At 27.1% G+C, this 19,355-nt stretch overlaps 1 protein-coding gene across 3 annotated transcripts in view; it reads left to right on the plus strand.

Annotated features, from left to right (window-relative positions):
* rhea (Talin_middle and talin-RS domain-containing protein rhea) overlaps positions 1-19,355 on the plus strand; it is a 345,464-nt gene that overhangs the window by 302,085 nt on the left and 24,024 nt on the right. For all 3 annotated transcript variants that reach the window (XM_075362858.1, XM_075362859.1, XM_075362857.1), the window contains 5 exons: positions 5,279-5,395; positions 6,505-6,690; positions 11,557-11,770; positions 11,942-12,069; positions 18,777-18,899. In XM_075362858.1, coding sequence (XP_075218973.1) covers positions 5,279-5,395; positions 6,505-6,690; positions 11,557-11,770; positions 11,942-12,069; positions 18,777-18,899 — 768 coding nt within the window. The remainder of the gene's footprint in view (positions 1-5,278; positions 5,396-6,504; positions 6,691-11,556; positions 11,771-11,941; positions 12,070-18,776; positions 18,900-19,355) is intronic.

A 19,355-nucleotide genomic window follows, 5' to 3' on the forward strand; every position in this document is an offset into this window, starting at 1 on the left:
GTATGTGCTTCAGTCAGATGTATTACATCTCTTAATCGGAGATTATGTATGTTTGCATTTTGAGTTAAAATATATAATTTTTCCTTGTATATTTAAAGCTAAAGCAATGTATTGGGAGGGCTTTATTGTATAAGCTTTATGGGGAAAAAATTAGGTAAAATAGTGGATTTTTGAATAGTTAGAATATCCTGTCATTGGGTTTGGTTTGCAAATTTTACATTACAATAACATGATGAAGTGTGGGAGGGGTTTTTCTTAAAAAATTCTGTCTGCTTTCAGATGTTACTTTTTATAAAAGTGTAATTGAATTTTTGATGTACTAAAAGAGGGACTTATTCCTATAAGTCTCTTTTATTATAATTAATTTATTTATTTATTATGATTATTATCTGCCACATTAAAAATAATTTTATTCATAGAGATCAAAACTTTGTAAATAATTTCATATAATGGTGTCTCATCTCATAACTTCTAATCTTCTGATAACTAATAATAATTTAATATACTATTCTTACCTTTTTTCTCTGTATACTTATAGTACAACCTCTAGTATCAGTTATCTACAGAAACTAGTTTATATATATATATATATATATATATATATATATGATATTACTATGAAAAAAAAATGCAGGGTTATCATTATTGTTTTCTAACTTAACTTGATGTTTTATATAACCCAGCTGAGACCACTAAAACTAACATTAATATTCCACTTATGTAAATATTTATATATAACATGGAATTTAAAATTCTAATTAAAAGAATTAATACTTAAAATTACTTTTACATTACTGAATAATGGTGATAGCATGCAAAATCTCACAGGTGTGTACAATGAAATAATGCTTTATCAATTTTTTATAGCCTAAAATCTCATCACCTTACTTGTGCTCATTTTGTTGGTCCCAGATTGATTCACCATATTTTCATTTAAAATAACTCAGTGAGTTACAAGTTATTACATTTTGTTTAAATGTGTAACCTTTGTGTACTATCAGTATTAATTTCATTTTTTACCTGTGTAATATACACTGTAAATATGAATGGCTGTACAGTAATCTTTTATAGTTTTATAATCATGAAAGACTTAATTTAAGCTCATTAGAACTATCACGGTTGTCATCAGCAAAAATAAAATAACAGTTTGAAGTTTAAGAAAATGGTGCATACAGTTTATTGTAAAAGAAATTATTAATCTATCTTTCTCCTCTTATTATATGTCCCAGCCAATTCATTTATTGTTTCAGGTTGTTATCATTGCTCTCTTTTCATCACTCTAATTGTTCCTTCATTTTTTATCCTGACTCTCCTCTTAAATTTCTCCATTCTGTATTTTTTACTACAATTTCAAGTCTTAACTTATCCACCACCAGTTTGATTTTCATCCAGATTATGATCACACTAATGTCTAGTAGTTCCCTACTTTTCTCACTACAAACTAAAAATAAATTCTTATATGCTGTATAAGTTTCATGTATACATTCCTGATTATAGTAATTTCTTAACAAATGATCTGTGCTGTAACAAAGTATTAAAAGACTAGTTTGCCTTTCTAAACAATATTTTTTATGAACAAAAATTTATCCCAAGATATTTCATCTTTCATCAGTGAATTCTTTTACATCATCATTTTCTTTTAGTTTGGTTTTAAGCCTTTCAATCCTGAATTTTTCATCTTCTATGATCTTATACTCTGTATTAAACTATTTATTTACGTTTTCTCTTTTAAGTGAAGCATTCTTGACAAAACTTTGAACGTGGCTTTCCATTTAGTAGTTTATTCACTCATTGGTCCATTTTTTCTGTAATTTTGTTTGAGTATTTGTTGTTTAAAACATTGGAAATTTTAATAATGGCGGGAATGAAAGCAATCTATTAACCCTTGGTAAAATCCTTTTTTATTTTTGACTAATAGTCCAAAATTAAAAATTAGTTCATATTTTGGACTAATTTTAATTGCAAAGCTCTTCTTCTAATTTTACATTTTCAATTAAAAATAACTATAAACATTATAGCACCTTTACGAATTTAGATATAAGAAACAAAAGACCAAAAAGAGGTATAGGTTGATATAAATAAAGTAAGATTAAAATTAAACAATAAAAAAAATTTAAGTGTAGCTTTTGAACCATAATGAAGTTGTCACAGAGTAATAGTTTATCATGAAGAAGCTGTAACCTTAATAAGTTATTGAGAAAGAAGGATTCACTAAATTAATTATAGATAAATTCATAAAACAGTCGGTTATAAAACAGATTATTATAGAAAAAAAATTGCGTAACTAATTTAAAATATTTTACAAATATTTAAAAAAATTTTAATAAAGTATAAAAGAAAGATTTGTATTGATGGAGACATTTATTAACAAAAATGTTAAATACAAAGAAAGTGGCCTGTTGGATGTTTATTGAAATAAAATCTAAATAAAGAGTGTCCAGAAACCATTTACAAAAGAAAGTTACTTAAATTTTAAAACTAGATGGTGATTTTGATTTTTAAATAATATTAAGCAATCAGATAATGAGTATTGAGTCACTCATACATACACACAAAATAGTAGTAATAATAGCAAAATAAAAGAAAAGATGAAAACAAAGAAATAATAAAAATAGTTTTTTTCAGATAATCAGAACTTTACAAAACACTAGTTTTTCTATCAAAACTAGTATTTCTATCATATCTTCAACTAGTATACACTTAATTCCACATGTACTGATGATGATTGGTTAAAAACTCCACCCCTGCTCAATATATACATTAAATATTGCAAGTCTATAGAATAATAAACAAGAGATAAATATTAGAAATTAAAAAAACACAACTGCCAAAAAAAACCATTGCTGACAAACATTGCTCTTTTTGTTCTGGTTTGGTTCCATTGTGATTTTTTATTATACAAGTAAATACCCCATTTGAATTTTGAAAATTGGAAGGTTGGTTGTGAAGATACAACGTTTCCGAATAACCATGACATGTTTACAGTGTACATGATGCATGTAAAAATTAGCCGTCAGTCTAGTAACAAATACCCTGTTAGAATTTTGAAAATCGGATGATTGTTTGCAGAGATATAAGAGCACCCTATTGCATCCCCCAAAACAGCACCTCAGGGGTACTTTGTTTGTTACCAATTGATGGTGATGATTGGTCCCGCATGAGGTGCTTGCATCACCTCATCACTAGCCTTACATGCAGCAGTCCCCCACAGCAAGCCCATTATTATAAAACTGAAATTTTTTTAATTTATTTAATATTCTATTTTATTTAACGTAAATTTAATTTTATTATTTTTGTAATATTATTCATTTGATTGATTCGAATCATTCAGCTGAAACCGAGCTGATACAGTGATAAAGACTCACAGTTCACAATTAATTAATTCAATTCATTAAAGTTTGAGCTTCAACCGACAAATCTCCACTGCTACATATATATATATATATATATATATATGTGTGTGTGTGTGTGTGTATGTATGTGTGTGTGTGTGTGTGTTTATATAGCCTATAAAACTCATGGTAACATAAGGATTCCAATGTGGGGTCATACATATAAATTGGTTCTGCCGTTGAGCTGCTATGGTGGAACAAACATACACCCTAAATACATTACACTCCTTTTTGAGCAGTTCGTACACTGCCCAACAATAAATATCTGTTTTAAAGGTAGATGCCTAGATGTAACTGTTTAGGGCAAGGATGATAGCCTCTTGAAAATTTTGGCAAAACCTGATTAAGCATATAACTTGAGTAAATTAATGGTACAAATATGTTTGTAGAATGGTTCATGCCTAGTGATATAACTTGTATTTAGTTTTTATGCCTAATTCTAGTATGAATATTGTAAACTCACAAAAAAAACCACGGTTTTGGCTCCAGTTGATTTTATTCAATAATAATCAGACTCATTCCATTATAAGCCATCCCATTGCAGTGCAAGCTGAGATACACAGCCTGCTTTACACAGTTTCAGTAGGGGTTGCCTGTTACAATATTTGCAGTAACATTGATTATTTTATTATCAAAATATTTATATGTGCACGCACACACACACATGTACACTTATTCCTCAGTATCTGCTGATGTTGATTGTTTAACAATTAAAATGACTATAGTTTTAGATTTAGGATTTGTTTACTTGTTTTTAGAATTTTTTTACAATTTAAATAAAAATATTTACTATCAATTAATAAAAATTTTTGAATATTATTGCAAATTTGTATTAGTGTTAACGAATAGACCAATTATCAAAATTAATAATATGGGTACAGTTAAATATAAATTTTCTGTTGTTAGCTTATTTATTCTGTGATCAACACATTGATTAATACAAAATTGCATGGAAGTATACTCTTAGTATTAGTAGATGCAGTTTTTAGTGAGATAAATTATAGCTATTTCTTCCTCTTCTTTTTATCAACCATATTAGCATTAAAAATTTTTAAAAATACAAAAATAAAATAGTGGTAAAACATTTTGTTTTTTTCCATTAATGTTTAAAATATAATCAAATAGAAAAACATAAATTAAAAAAAGAATATTGACAATAATAAGAATTAATTGGAGTCCAGTGAATTATTATATTATTAGAGTCAATCACAGTTGAACTTGTTCAGCTATTTCATTGAAATATTTGAAAATGTGGTGATTATAAATACATTCTGAACTGTTTACCAGGATATAAGGGATAGCAGATATAGAATGTTTAAGCTTATACCACTTCAGTAGTTAAGTGGAAAAATGTAAAAAAAATTGACCTTTGATGTATTTTTATTACATAAACAGTTTTATAACAAATTAGAAATTTAAAATCAGAGCCAAACTGAAAATAAATGACTAAAAAATTTGAACAAAAGAAAATTTAAAATAATTATTCATGCTTATCATATTGCATGATCAGTTAGACCATTTGCAACCTTTGCAATAAATTAGAAAATGCTTTCTTACAAGAACATATTAAAATATATAATCTATAATTTACAGGAGCTAAACACAATTTCAACCTAAAAGTCAACTCAGTTTTCCTCTCCATTACTGCAGTACAATTAAAACACTTTATGCTTTTGCTTTGTTGTTGATTTAAAATCTGCATGTATTTTGTATGGTTAAATATGCTTCTTTAAAATATATTTGTGCAAAAATTATTATGTTTAAATTTAATTGTGTTATTTATGACCTAATTTTGGTCGGTTTTTTTATGCAGAATGCATCAGTGCATGAACATTTTTATTTATGAATGTAAAGTTTCCTAATTTAATTGTTTTTATTTTTATCAGGTAATGGTAACTAATGTTACGTCATTGTTGAAAACTGTGAAAGCTGTTGAAGATGAACATACAAGAGGAACAAGAGCTCTTGAATCAACCATTGAAGTTATCGCCCAAGAAATACGGGTAAGGTTTGTTTTTAATATCCATACTGTGACATGTGTGTCAAAACCTTGATCTGGTCAGTTATGTAACACCTCAAGATAGTCAGGCTTCTATACTAAAATATAAACTAAAATGTATATATATATGAAAGCACTTCTGCTTTGGGCGGTTATGTTCTAAGATGATATGGTTTGGTAATCTCTTGGAACTGTTGACAAACCTGATTGAGCACATCACTTTGGAGTAAATTAATGGTACAAAGATGTCTGTAGAATGGTTTGTGCATAGTGATAAACCTTGTGTTGTGTTTTTATATCAACTTCTAGTATGAATATTATAGGCTTACAGAAAAATACCACAGTTGTGGTGGCTTCAACTGATTTAATGCTGTAATCAGGCTCCTTGTATGAAAGGAAAGATGTTCCTTTTTAAGGTCAGTGGATCAACTCTTATTACCTTCTCTCTGTGTCCTGACATCTTTGTTGAAATAATCGTGAAAGATCTGCACACAACATAAAGTTCCTTGGATGTTGAGGCCGAAAATAATAAATTAATTATTAGCAATTAAATTAAAATTAGTGATTAAATTAGTACCTGAATTGATCACTAGGTTTGAGTAAGAAACTATAGGTAAAGTAAGCTTTGTGTGTATTTTACATCTTGAATTATTTGTGATTATAATATATGTATATAAAATATACATATACATATAAATAAATAAATATACATATGTATTATAAAATATATTATAATATAATTTTTTATAAAAAATAAAATTTTTATATTTTGTAATATAATTTTTTATATTAATTTCTGAAAATTTACAAAAAAGTAGTATCCTCTTCTACTGTTTTTTTTTTTCAAATTCTGAAAGTAAAAAGAAAAAATTAATTCTGCTGATTACAAAAAAACTGGATTTCGAACTTCCTTGAACCAACAAAACTATTTAATCAGAGTATGTAATTTTTATGCAAACATTTGATTAATCTCTGTGTTTTTGAGATAAAGTTACTAAAATTTTATTTTTTAAACTTTTTAAAATTACTTTTGAACTAATGAAATATTTATTATAGTTTAAGACTTAGTAAAGTGATGTATTTGTGAACTAAATATTATGTTTTGTTTTACAGGCTCTGAGTTCCGTTGAGGTGACTCGTAAAGTAGCAACACCGGAGGAACTTGTGCGCTGTACTAAACCAATTACTTTAGCTACAGCTAAAGCTGTTGCTGCTGGAAACAGTTGTAAACAGGAAGATATAATTGTTGCTGCAAACATGGGACGAAAAGCTATTTCAGACATGTTGACCATTTGCAAGGTAATATTGTAAAATGTTTTATTGTAAAAAATTGATAAAAGAAACAGTGCAGGGTCAATATTGCTAAGATAACTTATGTAGAAAGTTTCAGCTGCTATGACTTAACAACAACTATGTAAGTACAAAGTAAGATTTACATCTAGAAAAAACACATCAAATTCATTAGTTAAGCCTCTAGTATATCACTGGACAATTTATATTCTCTACAAACCCAAACGTTTGCATATATTGGGTCTCTAGCGCTCAAATAACTGCACCTCTTTGAAAAAGACTTAACCTATTATTTAATTTTGGAAGAAATATCCTTTTCTAAACAGATCATAATATCTGAGGTACAAAATTTTATATTATATAGTTTCTGGATAAGCTATTGTAGAGATGTTCATTAAAGAATACAGCTTGATGTCAAATAATTTTGTTTTCATCTTACTTCTAAAGGTAACTTTAACCATATTTGTTCATCTAAACTCTGAACTCTTATATATAATATAATATTTTCAAAAACTTAGTTTTGTCAGAACTATCAAAGGCTTGCATGTAGTCAAATAAAAGGTCATGTATGTCTAATGGGTAATTTTCTTAAAACATATCGAAAGCCCACAGAGGTGTTGTTCAAAGAGTGGTTACAATCCTGTCGCTAAATTTTTTTTGTACTTCATAATATTCTACTTATAGGATTGATATTGTTGTGATATGTTTGCACTTTGTCTCCCTTTTTATAAATTAGATAGATCAGAACTACATTCCACTATTTTGGATTCACTTCTTTCTGTCACATATTATTAATCAATCTATGGAGATATTCTGAAGTTTGAGGGAATTCAAGATAAAAGCAGTAGCAGAAGGTAAGTCAAATTTTTTAATGTTGCAGAATCATTATAAAATTTATTAATTTAATTGTGTTTAGATATCTCATCGGTAGAAGGTGCAAATTGAAAATTTTTATAATATGTGTGATTTAATTCTTCAACACTATTGTTTAAATTATTCTTAGTATTATTTTTCCTGATGATTTTAACATTAATATTCTCTTGGAAAATACTACTTCTGTAACCAGAACTGCTGCTAGTTGTCAGACGTGGTTAGAGCGGCTCTGATCCATGCTAGTACATTAGTTATGCACATAAAAGTGTAAATATTATGGATTTCTTTCCTAAGGAAGCCAGTAATATCAAGAATTATGAGTAAAATTTAATGCAAAGCTTTTTTTTCACTCTAATGTGAAGTGTTTAAGTCATTCTTAGAAAAAAAGACTGCTAATTTTGTGTTGTTATTTACTATAATAATGTGAATGATGCTAGCATACCATTTTTATTACTCAGAAATATATAAAATAATAAATATATATATAAACATACAAAACAGTAAGTCAAACAAAAACTAAATTGATTTAATTACAATTAAATAATAAATGTCAAAATACAATTCTGATTTACCAAAAACATTATAACTTCTAGCAACTAATATTGCCTTAACAGTAGGCTAACAATAAATGAATATAAAGCTTACACAACCCACTTTCTGCCAGTAGCAAGTATTATTACTTTTACTGGTTACAAAAGAACTACCTTACAATTATGAATGAATAAAATACTGTCACTTTCACTCCTGTTTACAAATAACTCACCGAACAGCTTCTTGTTTTCAACCACTGTCCAAAATGGAATACTCATGTCGCAACAATCTTCAGTTGTTGTTACAAACCACTTACTGTTATTGCTTTTATTGCATGCTACATCAAACTCAGAGTTGCAAAATTACTAACTCTGTCCGCTGGTCCCCAGCAGTATTTATACCTCCCAGCTTTCAGAACTAGTACCGACCATCCTTTTGATTGTCAAGCATAATAATTTTTATTGTCTGCACACTCTACGCTTTTCTATAAGTTCTTTTCTAGAAAGAATCCCTTATGGTTCCTTCTAGATTCTTTGTTATTTATTTTCTTTCTGGAAGAAATTTGTTACACTGGCCCTGTAACAGTACTTTTTTACAATCTAAAAAAAATAATTTTAAATTTTATTTTGAAATTACTCCCAGTAATTCCAAAGAAGGGAATAGGTAAAAGTTTGATAACTGGAGGTAGGAGTCATATGTTAAAAAGATATAGGTGCATAACTTAAACAAGATATATAATGATAAAATTTAATGTTTAGTTAGTTAACCATAAAGAAGATGAGTAGATGTATAAAAAAGTAAGTAAACAAATTGTATTATGATGAAAAGATAATGTAAGCGTATTACGAAAACAGAACAAAAGAAATTTAATTTGTAGTGATGTAATATCACATTATGGTATTTCAGAATATATATGGTGGTTTATAATTTATGGCATCTCAGAAATTAAAAGTGAAAATTTTACACTCTGCAAAAAAAAAATAATACCTTAGTTTGAGCTATTGTAATTTTGTAACTGACAGTTTTACAAAATTGCAGTTTATTTCAAATTAAAACCTAATATGTTTTATATTATATTATTAAGATCTAATATAAATAGCAAGAAATCAGTCATTTACATTTAAAAAAAACATAGGAAAACAAAATTTTTAATGCCTCTTTAGTAAAAGCAATTCTCAAGTACTAAGGCAAAAAAATTGTGTAAAATGTGTAATGACTTATGTTAGGTGAAAACATATTGGTTTTTTTTTATTTTTATAAATTACAATATTTTTGTTATTAAAATGAAGTCTAAAATCTAATTTGAAGATTTAACTTAATCTGAAAAAGTGTATTTGTAGCTATTAGGTTCACAATGCCTCAAAGTTAACTTCACATAGGCTATTTAATTTTATTATTCATGTATGTAATTGTGTATATCTCTTTAGTTATTATCATGCTGTTTTTCTGTTTGAAAAACATTGTAGAATTCATCAATCAGTAATTTGAATTTTCTTAGCAAATCAATTTCAACTCATTAGAAGAGACTTAACTGTCATATGTTTACTCACACAAGTAGAGGTGTATCTTAACAATGTTAAAGACATGTAAACAAATTTATAAACTTTCCATTCTGTACCTTCGTTCTGTACCTTTCCATTCTGTATGTAACTATTGATTTTTTTTTTTTTAATTCAGGGTCTCGTTCACTTAATAAGTTAAGTGGCTTCTGAAGTTAGAACTGATAAACTTATTGAGCATTTGGTCCTCTGGGCTGATTATAATCTACCACAAAATTAATGTGAACTGTAAAATCCACCTTAATGTAGCTTCACAGTTTCAAATATGGTCTAAAAGGAAAAACTGAGATGTATTTCATAGAATAGAGATTAACAAATGCAGCTTTAAACCTGCTTAATCCTCTGAAATGTAGTTTTAAGGGAAATTTATGGAGTTAATATAAATATTGCCCATAAATTTTATTAAAATAACTATTCCTGACACATATCAGTGTTTATGTCACTGGACCAGTATAAGCTGATTTTGGAAAATCAATTTACACTCCTTTTTATTTATCTTCTTAGAAATGGGTGAAAGGATTCCTTTATAGAAGTAGCTTTAATCCTAAGGGGGAGTTTTCTGCTCGGAAATTCAGCTCATTTGTTTAGACACCCTTTTTCCATATCAAATTTAATTACTTAGGGACTGTCACCTTCAAAATTTCAGCTTCTGGCTATCCAAGAAATGGGATAATTGGTGATAAATGGGTCAGTGAGGAGTTTTATATACAAATATTTATACACAAAAAAATATATTGTTATACTAAAAAAATAATATTAAATAAAGCTGATTAATTACAAAGGACTTAATATGAACCTTGGAATAAAATTGTAAAATAATATGGTTAGTGGGATAAAAGTTTTTTAATACTTTTTATTACTAAACAGTGATTACCTTAAGCGAGTAATAGTGTAGGGTTCACTATAACAGTGTAGGATATGGTTGTGTAAAATTTTTTAAAAGCATTTCTTTTTCTATTAATTTCACTGCTTATTTTAAAAAACCTACCTAAATTTACAAACTGACGTTTTTGATTGTCTGTTATAAAACTGTTTTAGTACTGTTAAAAAATTGTTTTGATTTTATAATTTGACTTATTTTTTTAAAAGGTTCAATACTGTCAAGATATTTTCCAAAACTTTCTGAAATTTGATGACCGTAGAGGTAAAAAACTTCATATTTTAACATACTGCTGTCTTACAGATTTTTTTAAGTTATATAACTCAAAAATTGTATATACAAAAAAAGCATAAAAACTGATTTCTTTTATTTTTTTTTATGTAAATGACTTTTACCTTAGGGATAACTAAAAATTTTTGAAAATAACTTTTTTTTATTTTTATGGTAGCTACTCTTGTTTCTTCGCTTTTTAATTATTTTTCTTCACACTTTAGATTTATTAAAACTCAACCACAGCTACTCAGATGTAAATGTATTCTTTTGCTTTTGTAGTATCTTATTTGTAATAGTTTTTAATGTCTTACAAGTTACCCAGAGTGAGTTAATATTTACATGAAAATCACTGTTTGCAGCTCTTGTGCAATTTCAATTTATCTTCAGAGATTCCTTTGCACTATTTGTTAGAAAACATATTACAGATTTTTGTGTGTGTTATAGGCCATGAGATATCAAAAGTGTTTCTTAAAATTATATATGAGTATATTAAAATGAAAAAAAATTGATTTTAATGCTTAATCATTAACTAAAAAGTGTACAACTTAAAACCACTTATGTGATTTTCATTTTTTTTTCAGTTGATTTGTATTTTACATTAAAACATTAATGTAAGTTGATTAATTTTTACATTAAAACATTCTGTTCATTTGATATCATAACCTTTCTAAAATTCATCTTTACCTTACCCGTTGTTACTAACTTCTCAATTTTTGTTTGTTATTTTAATGTTTTGTATTATTCTCTGATTTGCTATAGGGTGCATCAAATACTGCTGAATCAAATGAACTGAAGAATAGAACATTGCAAGCAGGACAAGATGTTGCGTTGCAATACAGGGAACTACTTCAAACTGTACTTCACATTTTGAGTCGACCAGGTGCTACGGATACAAAACAGGGTCTTCCTCCCATATCAAGACGTATTGCACAATCTGTCACTGAATTGGTTGCAGTTGCTGAATTGCTTAAGGGTAATCAATCGTTCTGAAGAATTCATTATTTTGAAAGCTGTTTAAAGTTGTGCATGATTATTTATTTACCATTTTTTATTTTAAAGATGTATTTTTATGATATTGCATAATAAAAAACCCATTATGAATCCATTGAAATTAATCTGATGTAAATAATTTCTTATTATAAAGGTACCGACTGGGTTGACCCAGATGATCCAACTGTCATTGCTGAAAATGAACTGCTGGGTGCTGCTGCATCCATTGATGCTGCATCTAAGAAGTTGGCCAGTCTTCGACCTAGGAAATCGGTTACGCAGGTAGGAAGGATGCTTTAATTGTATTTAAGTTTGTAGAATGACTAAGATAAATGCTAAAGAACTGTTTACAGAACATAACTCTCTTCAAGTATACGACTACTTTCATTTTAAACAATTATCACAGTAAATATAAAGGCATTAATTAAAAATAAATATAAAATAATAATAAGTAAAATTAAAACAAATTAATTAACAAAAAACTGTAAGAGAAAGCAATAAAAAAATTCTACCTTAATTAATAAATTATTAAAAGTATTATTGAAATTTCATAGCATATAATTTTTTAATTAAAGCAAGCAGGTTATTATTTTTATTGCTAATAAGTGTTGGTTTCTAGTTTATTTATTTATTTTTATTTCATTTTCTTGGATCATCAGTAACCTGACGGTTTTGATGTGATTCTTTGTCCTTTTTATTCTGTGCTAATTTTTTATCCTCAATTATCTGTTTTACACATTCCAATGAAAAACTATGTCGTATTATACATTAACCCAGGGGATTGGGTTAAATATTTTTGAAGTCAATAACAATTATTGCTAAATATTTATTAAATTATGTTTAAAAAAGTTGTTTGAAAAAAGTTACTTGCAGGCTTAACTAACACGTTAGCTGAAATGGTAGAGGAAGGTGAATGATTGGCCATTTGATACAGTATTAATTGAACGAACTATATTAGATACAAGTGAATGTACATTGTCAAAAAAGAAAACATATTCGTGTTGCCAACATAGTAAAGACCACATAACTGTTTTTATATACTGTAAAATCTGGTTGTTTCTGTTAAAATACTGCAATTTAACTCTATCTAAAATAAAATTTCTTCTTCTTTCACTGAAGAAAGACCTTCCAGCGGTTGAGTTTACAATAGTATGGCTGAAGGATTATCATTCAGCATATTATTCAAGAATAAGGAAAACTGGGTACTAAATGTTTGATTACAATTACCCAATTTATGACCACTTTCCTGGAACCAGTTCAGTTCTTATAGCAAAGTCTACTAATGATATTTGAAAAGGAAAAGATTGAGAATTATTTTCTTATTTGCCCTTATTTATATGTAACTTTTATAGGGTAAATTATGCTATCTCTGTAAATCAACACAATCAAGAGGATTTCAGTGACCATCACGAAGACTCTGTGTAAAAGAATGCTACTATCAAGAGAATGGTGCTTCAAAAGAAGTTGATTTCTGTAAGATATGTTTGATATTCTTGGTTGTTAATATTAGCCAACCGAGGATCAAACATATTATTACAGAGGCAACTAAAATCGGCAGAAACTATCATTCTAATTAATTTCTTGTTTTATAATATTATTATCTAATCTAACTAAGCTTAAGATCAACCAAACTAATTAATTTTATGTTATTCCAATATGTTGCTTATGATGAACTGTTTTAACTGGTTTATTATTTGAATATTGTGTAACGTACATACTAATGTACGTTACACAAATACGCTAAACACTAGTTTAGTGTTCATTTTATGATACTGTATTGAATTCTTTTTTCAGCAATATAATTATAATGTAAATTGAGATTTATTCAGATTACTAAATACATCATAAAAACCCATTAGAATAGTTACTAGTGGTGAGAAGAGTACATTTATAGATTATGTGTATCAGGTCTTAAATTGTTTTAATAATATCATGTTCTTAAGTATCAGTATATCATACTTTCCCAATGAGAGGTGATGACTGTTTTTATTATTGGCTGGGCCAGCAACTACAGCCATGCAACCATTATGTGTTCATAGTTTGTTCTAAATAATACAACAGTTTTTCTAATAAAATGTACTCTGCATACTCGATGAGTATGCAGAGTAATTATAATGACATTGTAATTATAATTAATTCAAAAAATGAAATAATCAAAAGCCTTCAAACCTAGCATTAATACTCATGAAAAAGAAATATTATTTTTAAGAAGAAAAATTAAAAATTTACAGGCTGCTAATGTACCTGCTAAAATTATTAAACTTGTAAATCTGTAATCTGTTAAATTCTTCTCTATTGTTGCCAATAATAAATTAATCATCTGAAGAATGTGTTTGCAAATGTTATAAAGTATGCTTAAGTTACATTTTTATTTAAAAAGGTACTTTTTTCAAACTATAAGAAAAGCTGGTAGCTAATGAAATGGCTGTTTACTAATCACAACATAAAAAAATGTCTGTTTGGGTTCAGATAAATTTTCAGGGTATTCTATAGCCTTTTTAGGAAAAAATAAAGGAGGATATGAGAATATTTTGTGTTGTATTTTAACCTTCTTTTCTGTTAACCACACTTGTTACTTAATAAATTAGTTAAATATGAGATCAAGGTTAAAAATTTACTGTGATTGATTTCATATCTAACTGGTGAGAAGTGAAAAACAATTGTAAACCTTACGAATTGTGTAGGGCCCTGCAAAGTTATTATATAGGTTATGCCACACATAAAGTTTGATTCGGGTGCAGATGTGTTTGTTATATGTAAATAACAGTCCTTTAAATATTGATATATATTCATTGTTATTTGTAAACAACACTGTTTTAAGGGGATGATTATATAAATGAAATTGCTTATACTGTTAATAATAATACTTATCTGATCTAGAAAATTGGGTCTGCCAAGTTTATCCTAAACTTGTGTAGTGTAATGTAAATCAATTCTGTTTAAAACAACTCAACTACCAATATTACATAAGAATGAAAAAAAATCAAAGGAAGAGTTCTAGAAGGTTTAAAGGCGATATTAATTTATTTTGCTATGTACACACAGATTAGTAAGGTAAATTAAATGGGTTTGCATTTATGGTGGGGATTCTGGGAAATCTGGATTCTAGGAAAGTTATTAATTTGAATCTATTTTAGATATGTTATCTTTTTGGTATTCATTAGTGGGGACTTAAGAATACTATGAACACAGAAGAAATTGTTAAAACTGGCACTGACCCAAGAGAATTTTCTTTTCAGAAGTTTGAAAATCCTAATTTTACCTACAAAATTTTGTAATTATATTTAACATGTTTGCTAAGACAAATGAAATAGAGAACCTAACCATCTTACTATACGGGTAACTATGATGCCATATAGTAATTACCCACTATGCAATATGGTGCATATTGTCCTGTCCTGAGGTTTTGTAATGTGTGTGTAGTTTTTATACGGATTTACTGTGTATGCTAAACTGTTTGACCTTGGATTTTAGTTCAGAATACATTTATGCCATACCGAATATCACATTGTTTTTTAATTATTTTTCTGACAATTTTATTTCCTTTTTATCTATTCTTATCACAAGTTGTTTAATAAATTATTCAGTAAAACATTCATAATATTATTTAATCTTATAAATGCTGGTTTTTATTTATAAATTAATTATATTACATCACCATTACTTACTGTTTTGATTTATAATCTTATCATTCTTAAATGGAAAATGTTGAAATATTTTTCTTTAAAAAAAAATCTATTCAAATGTATATTTTAATAATATAAACACTAGACGAAACATAAAATTTGTTTCCAGATAATTGGATCTGAATCACTTAACATAAAATTTTTGTATGCTTGCTTGTAAACATCATCTAAATTATTAAATAATTAATAAATTGATTTATTTTTGACTTGATTATGAGTAGATGCTAAATAAAAATATGTATAAAGTAACTGTTTCAACTAGAGTTAGTTTACATATTTTCTGAGAGATATCGTAGACTATAAAATTGTTTTAAAAAATATTTTTAGTTATAAAGAAAAAATATTCATTACATTCGGCACAGTATGTGCCGTAACACACTCGTCAAGTACAGTATGGCGACAATGAGGCTCATACAGCACGAAAATAAAGTTAAATAGCTTACCGTTCTGCACTGTACTGAAATTATGCAAACGAAGGCAAGCACACAGCAACTCCATATTACAGCACATATATGCATCATACCGCAGCGAACATGTTAAACTTTCATGAAATAGAAAGTTTATGCTTCAGTCACATCACTTAATAAAACTTTTCTGTACCACATTTCATGCAGTTGAAAATGTTCTGTACAAAATTGAGGATTACATGAAAATAGAATGATTAAAAAAATTATTACACATTATCTTTGTAGAAAAATGATACATTCATTCAGGATGAGACTTAATTAGCATACTTAGTATAAATAAATGTTGTGTGCACACTTGCACATACAATATCAACAGCAACAAACAATATATATTTCCTATATTTTGTTTATTTATTATAGAATAAACAAATTATACTTGTATTACATATAAGTATGTGTGTAATTAATAAGTATTTTACAAAACTGTCTGCCTTCATAAAATATTTATAAAAATATTTTTATAAATAAAATAAATATTCCTTTGTAGTGTCAAATATCTTATAATTCTGATTAGAATGCTTTTTATATTGTACACTACATCAACAACTTATAAGGCATGATCTTTTAAATAAAATGTAAAATATTGTGTATTTGAAGTATTAAATAATAATAATAATAATTAGATTTACTAGGCTCATTTTCTGTACTATTTGTTAACCTGTTGGTGCATGATAAAGTGTTATACATGTTATCACTTATTTTTTAATGTCATGAGACAACATGTATAACATTTTTTGTACACTTTCTTGATTCAATTCCTCTTACCATTTTATAGTTTACCTTATAATTTTTTTGAAGAGGAATATATTTTTTATTAAGCTTACTTTACAAGGTGTTAGTTACTGATTGCTTTAGTTCTGTTTACTTTGTTCTTCTTCATTTCCAAATCAGTTCTTGTACCCATATTTGGGGATGTTCCAACAAAACAAAATTGGGTAGATTTTTTGTGCTACAAAAACATCAGTATGATCCATTCTTGGGCTAAAGTATTGCACATGTCATGTTTCAAATACTATCTGTTTAAACCATTTATTCCCTCTGCCTTTACAATTTTGTGCTTTATGTTAAAAGTAATCCAAAGCTCATGATCCAGAATAACAAAGTACATAGCCATATAATACCTGTTGTAGTAAAAGCTACTGCATCATTTATACTAAAATAAGTATTCTGAACTTTGTCATTATTGGTATAAACTATTATAACTCTGCCTAAAGATGGTCAGAGAGAAGTGACAGGAAACAAATTCTCAAAGGCCTAAACTACTAATATATAGACCTCTACTCGATTTGTGAATTCAAAACCATGTGCAGTTCACAGCATTTTTTTTTTTTTTAATTTGTTAGTAATGTTTTTATGATACTATCAATGAGTACTTATTTTTTACTCTTATAAGTTACTGCAGGTACTTATACCCAATTACAGCTCTTATTATATTAGTAGATGAATTTTTGTACATCTAGTGTTTGTTTACGTTAAGGAAAAAGTTATATTTTATGTTTACATATATTTATGTGTGTAAATGTGTAAGTGAATTTAATGTATATTATTAAATAATTACATAATTTATATTGTACATAATGTTTATAATTAATTTTTTCTGTAATGAAAGTCATTTTTTATATTTAGATGTTATTTATACCTTTTCAATGTATAAGTTAATGTGTAACTGTAATTTTATGTATAAATGTTAATTTATAATTGATTATGCAACTTGTCTAATAAGATATTATGGGCAATAAATTATTATAATAGCCACATGATTTTTTTGTTTTATTTCTGCAATCTTTTTCCTTGTTTTGTGACTCCTTACATTTTTATAAATTATTGTGTTGTTTTTTAGTTCATTAGTTTGTTTTTTAAAAGAGCATAAAAAATTTTAATTATCTATCGATTTAACGGCATTTATTAAACTTCTATTCATTACTAAAATCTGATCATAATAGATGTCAGCATTAGCTACATGTTCTTATTCTGTGATTTAAGCATGATAATTTAATGTTTCAAACAGGATTTTTTTTTTATTCCATTGTGTTGCTTTTATACACAGTTGGAATATTAATATCTTAAAAAATTAGTGAATATAATGCTAACTTAATGAATTAGCTCTATTATAATATGAACATGCTTCTTCAAGTAATCATTGAACAATAATATTGCACTTAGTTTTTTTGTGCAGAAACTATTGATCTTAAGTTTCCATTTACAAGATTGTGTTTTGCCGATTAAAAAACCCTCAGAAATTTTATTATGTTGTTAAATAATATTATTTACAGTTTCTTCAAATGCAAAAAAAAGTAAGTTGTGAAAATCATAAAATTATAAGCATAAATGTAAGATAAAACAAATATCTGACCTCTAGTTACGTTCCTGATAAAACACCACTTTGATATTTCCCCACCTTGGGGAAATATCATATTCTGACTGGGTACCACTTTAAAGAGTTAAGAAAGTTCCTTTTGGAAAAATCTTGCAGTTCCTTCACTTTGTAGTTGATAGCAGATTTGAAATGTGATGTTGTTAAGACTATGTTAACATAATGTATGGAATTTATGTTGTAGTTGGTCATTTAACAAATAAACATGAGTAATGTGTTTGTATATAACACAGAAAGTGATTCAGACAAATTTAATGTTCATTCAAAATATTTTGGCTTCACTGTAAAATGAAGAAGATATAAGTTAAACTTTATTTTTCGTAATTATTTTTTAACATTGTATTTTAAAGGTTTAAACCTAATATATGTTCATTTATTTTTATTTGTTTTACTCATTTAATCTACATACATGTTTGAAAGCATTTTTTGTTTTACTTATTTACACTCAAATTTAATGTATAGGAAGCAGAAGACCTGAACTTTGATGAAATGATTTTAGAAGCTGCAAAATCTATTGCTGCTGCGACATCAGCTCTGGTCAAAGCTGCTTCTGCTGCTCAAAGAGAATTGATTGATAATGGCAAAGTAAGTATTATAGAGATCAGTGATTATTCTTCATGTTGGTTTTTTATGTGTTGTTTTTTTTTTGTATCTAGAGTTTTATTTCTGTGTTTATTTAGAGGTTTAATTAGTAAAAGGGTTTTTTTGTTTTCTTTTGTATGTTAAAAAATGTTGTTTATACATAAAATAGATTTTATTTTTGCTGTAGTATTTTGTGACATGTAGCAAATATCTTCAGCTTAATTAAAAAAATATATATATTTATATAGTTAAAAATGCTTTTTTATGTACACATCATTAGTTTATTAACAGATAACATTAAATCATAAATGAATTTTTGATTATATATTTAAAAAATGATTTTAAATAAAAAAATGTATTAAGGATAAGATATCTGCTGAAGAAAATGTATGCAATAGAAATGAAAAAAATCCAGATTTGATGGGTTGCACTTGGGTCTTGACTAACAGAAGATTTTAT

This window comes from Lycorma delicatula, chromosome 4, assembly GCF_047948215.1.
Source record: "Lycorma delicatula isolate Av1 chromosome 4, ASM4794821v1, whole genome shotgun sequence".
NCBI classification, from domain to species: Eukaryota; Metazoa; Arthropoda; class Insecta; order Hemiptera; family Fulgoridae; genus Lycorma; species Lycorma delicatula.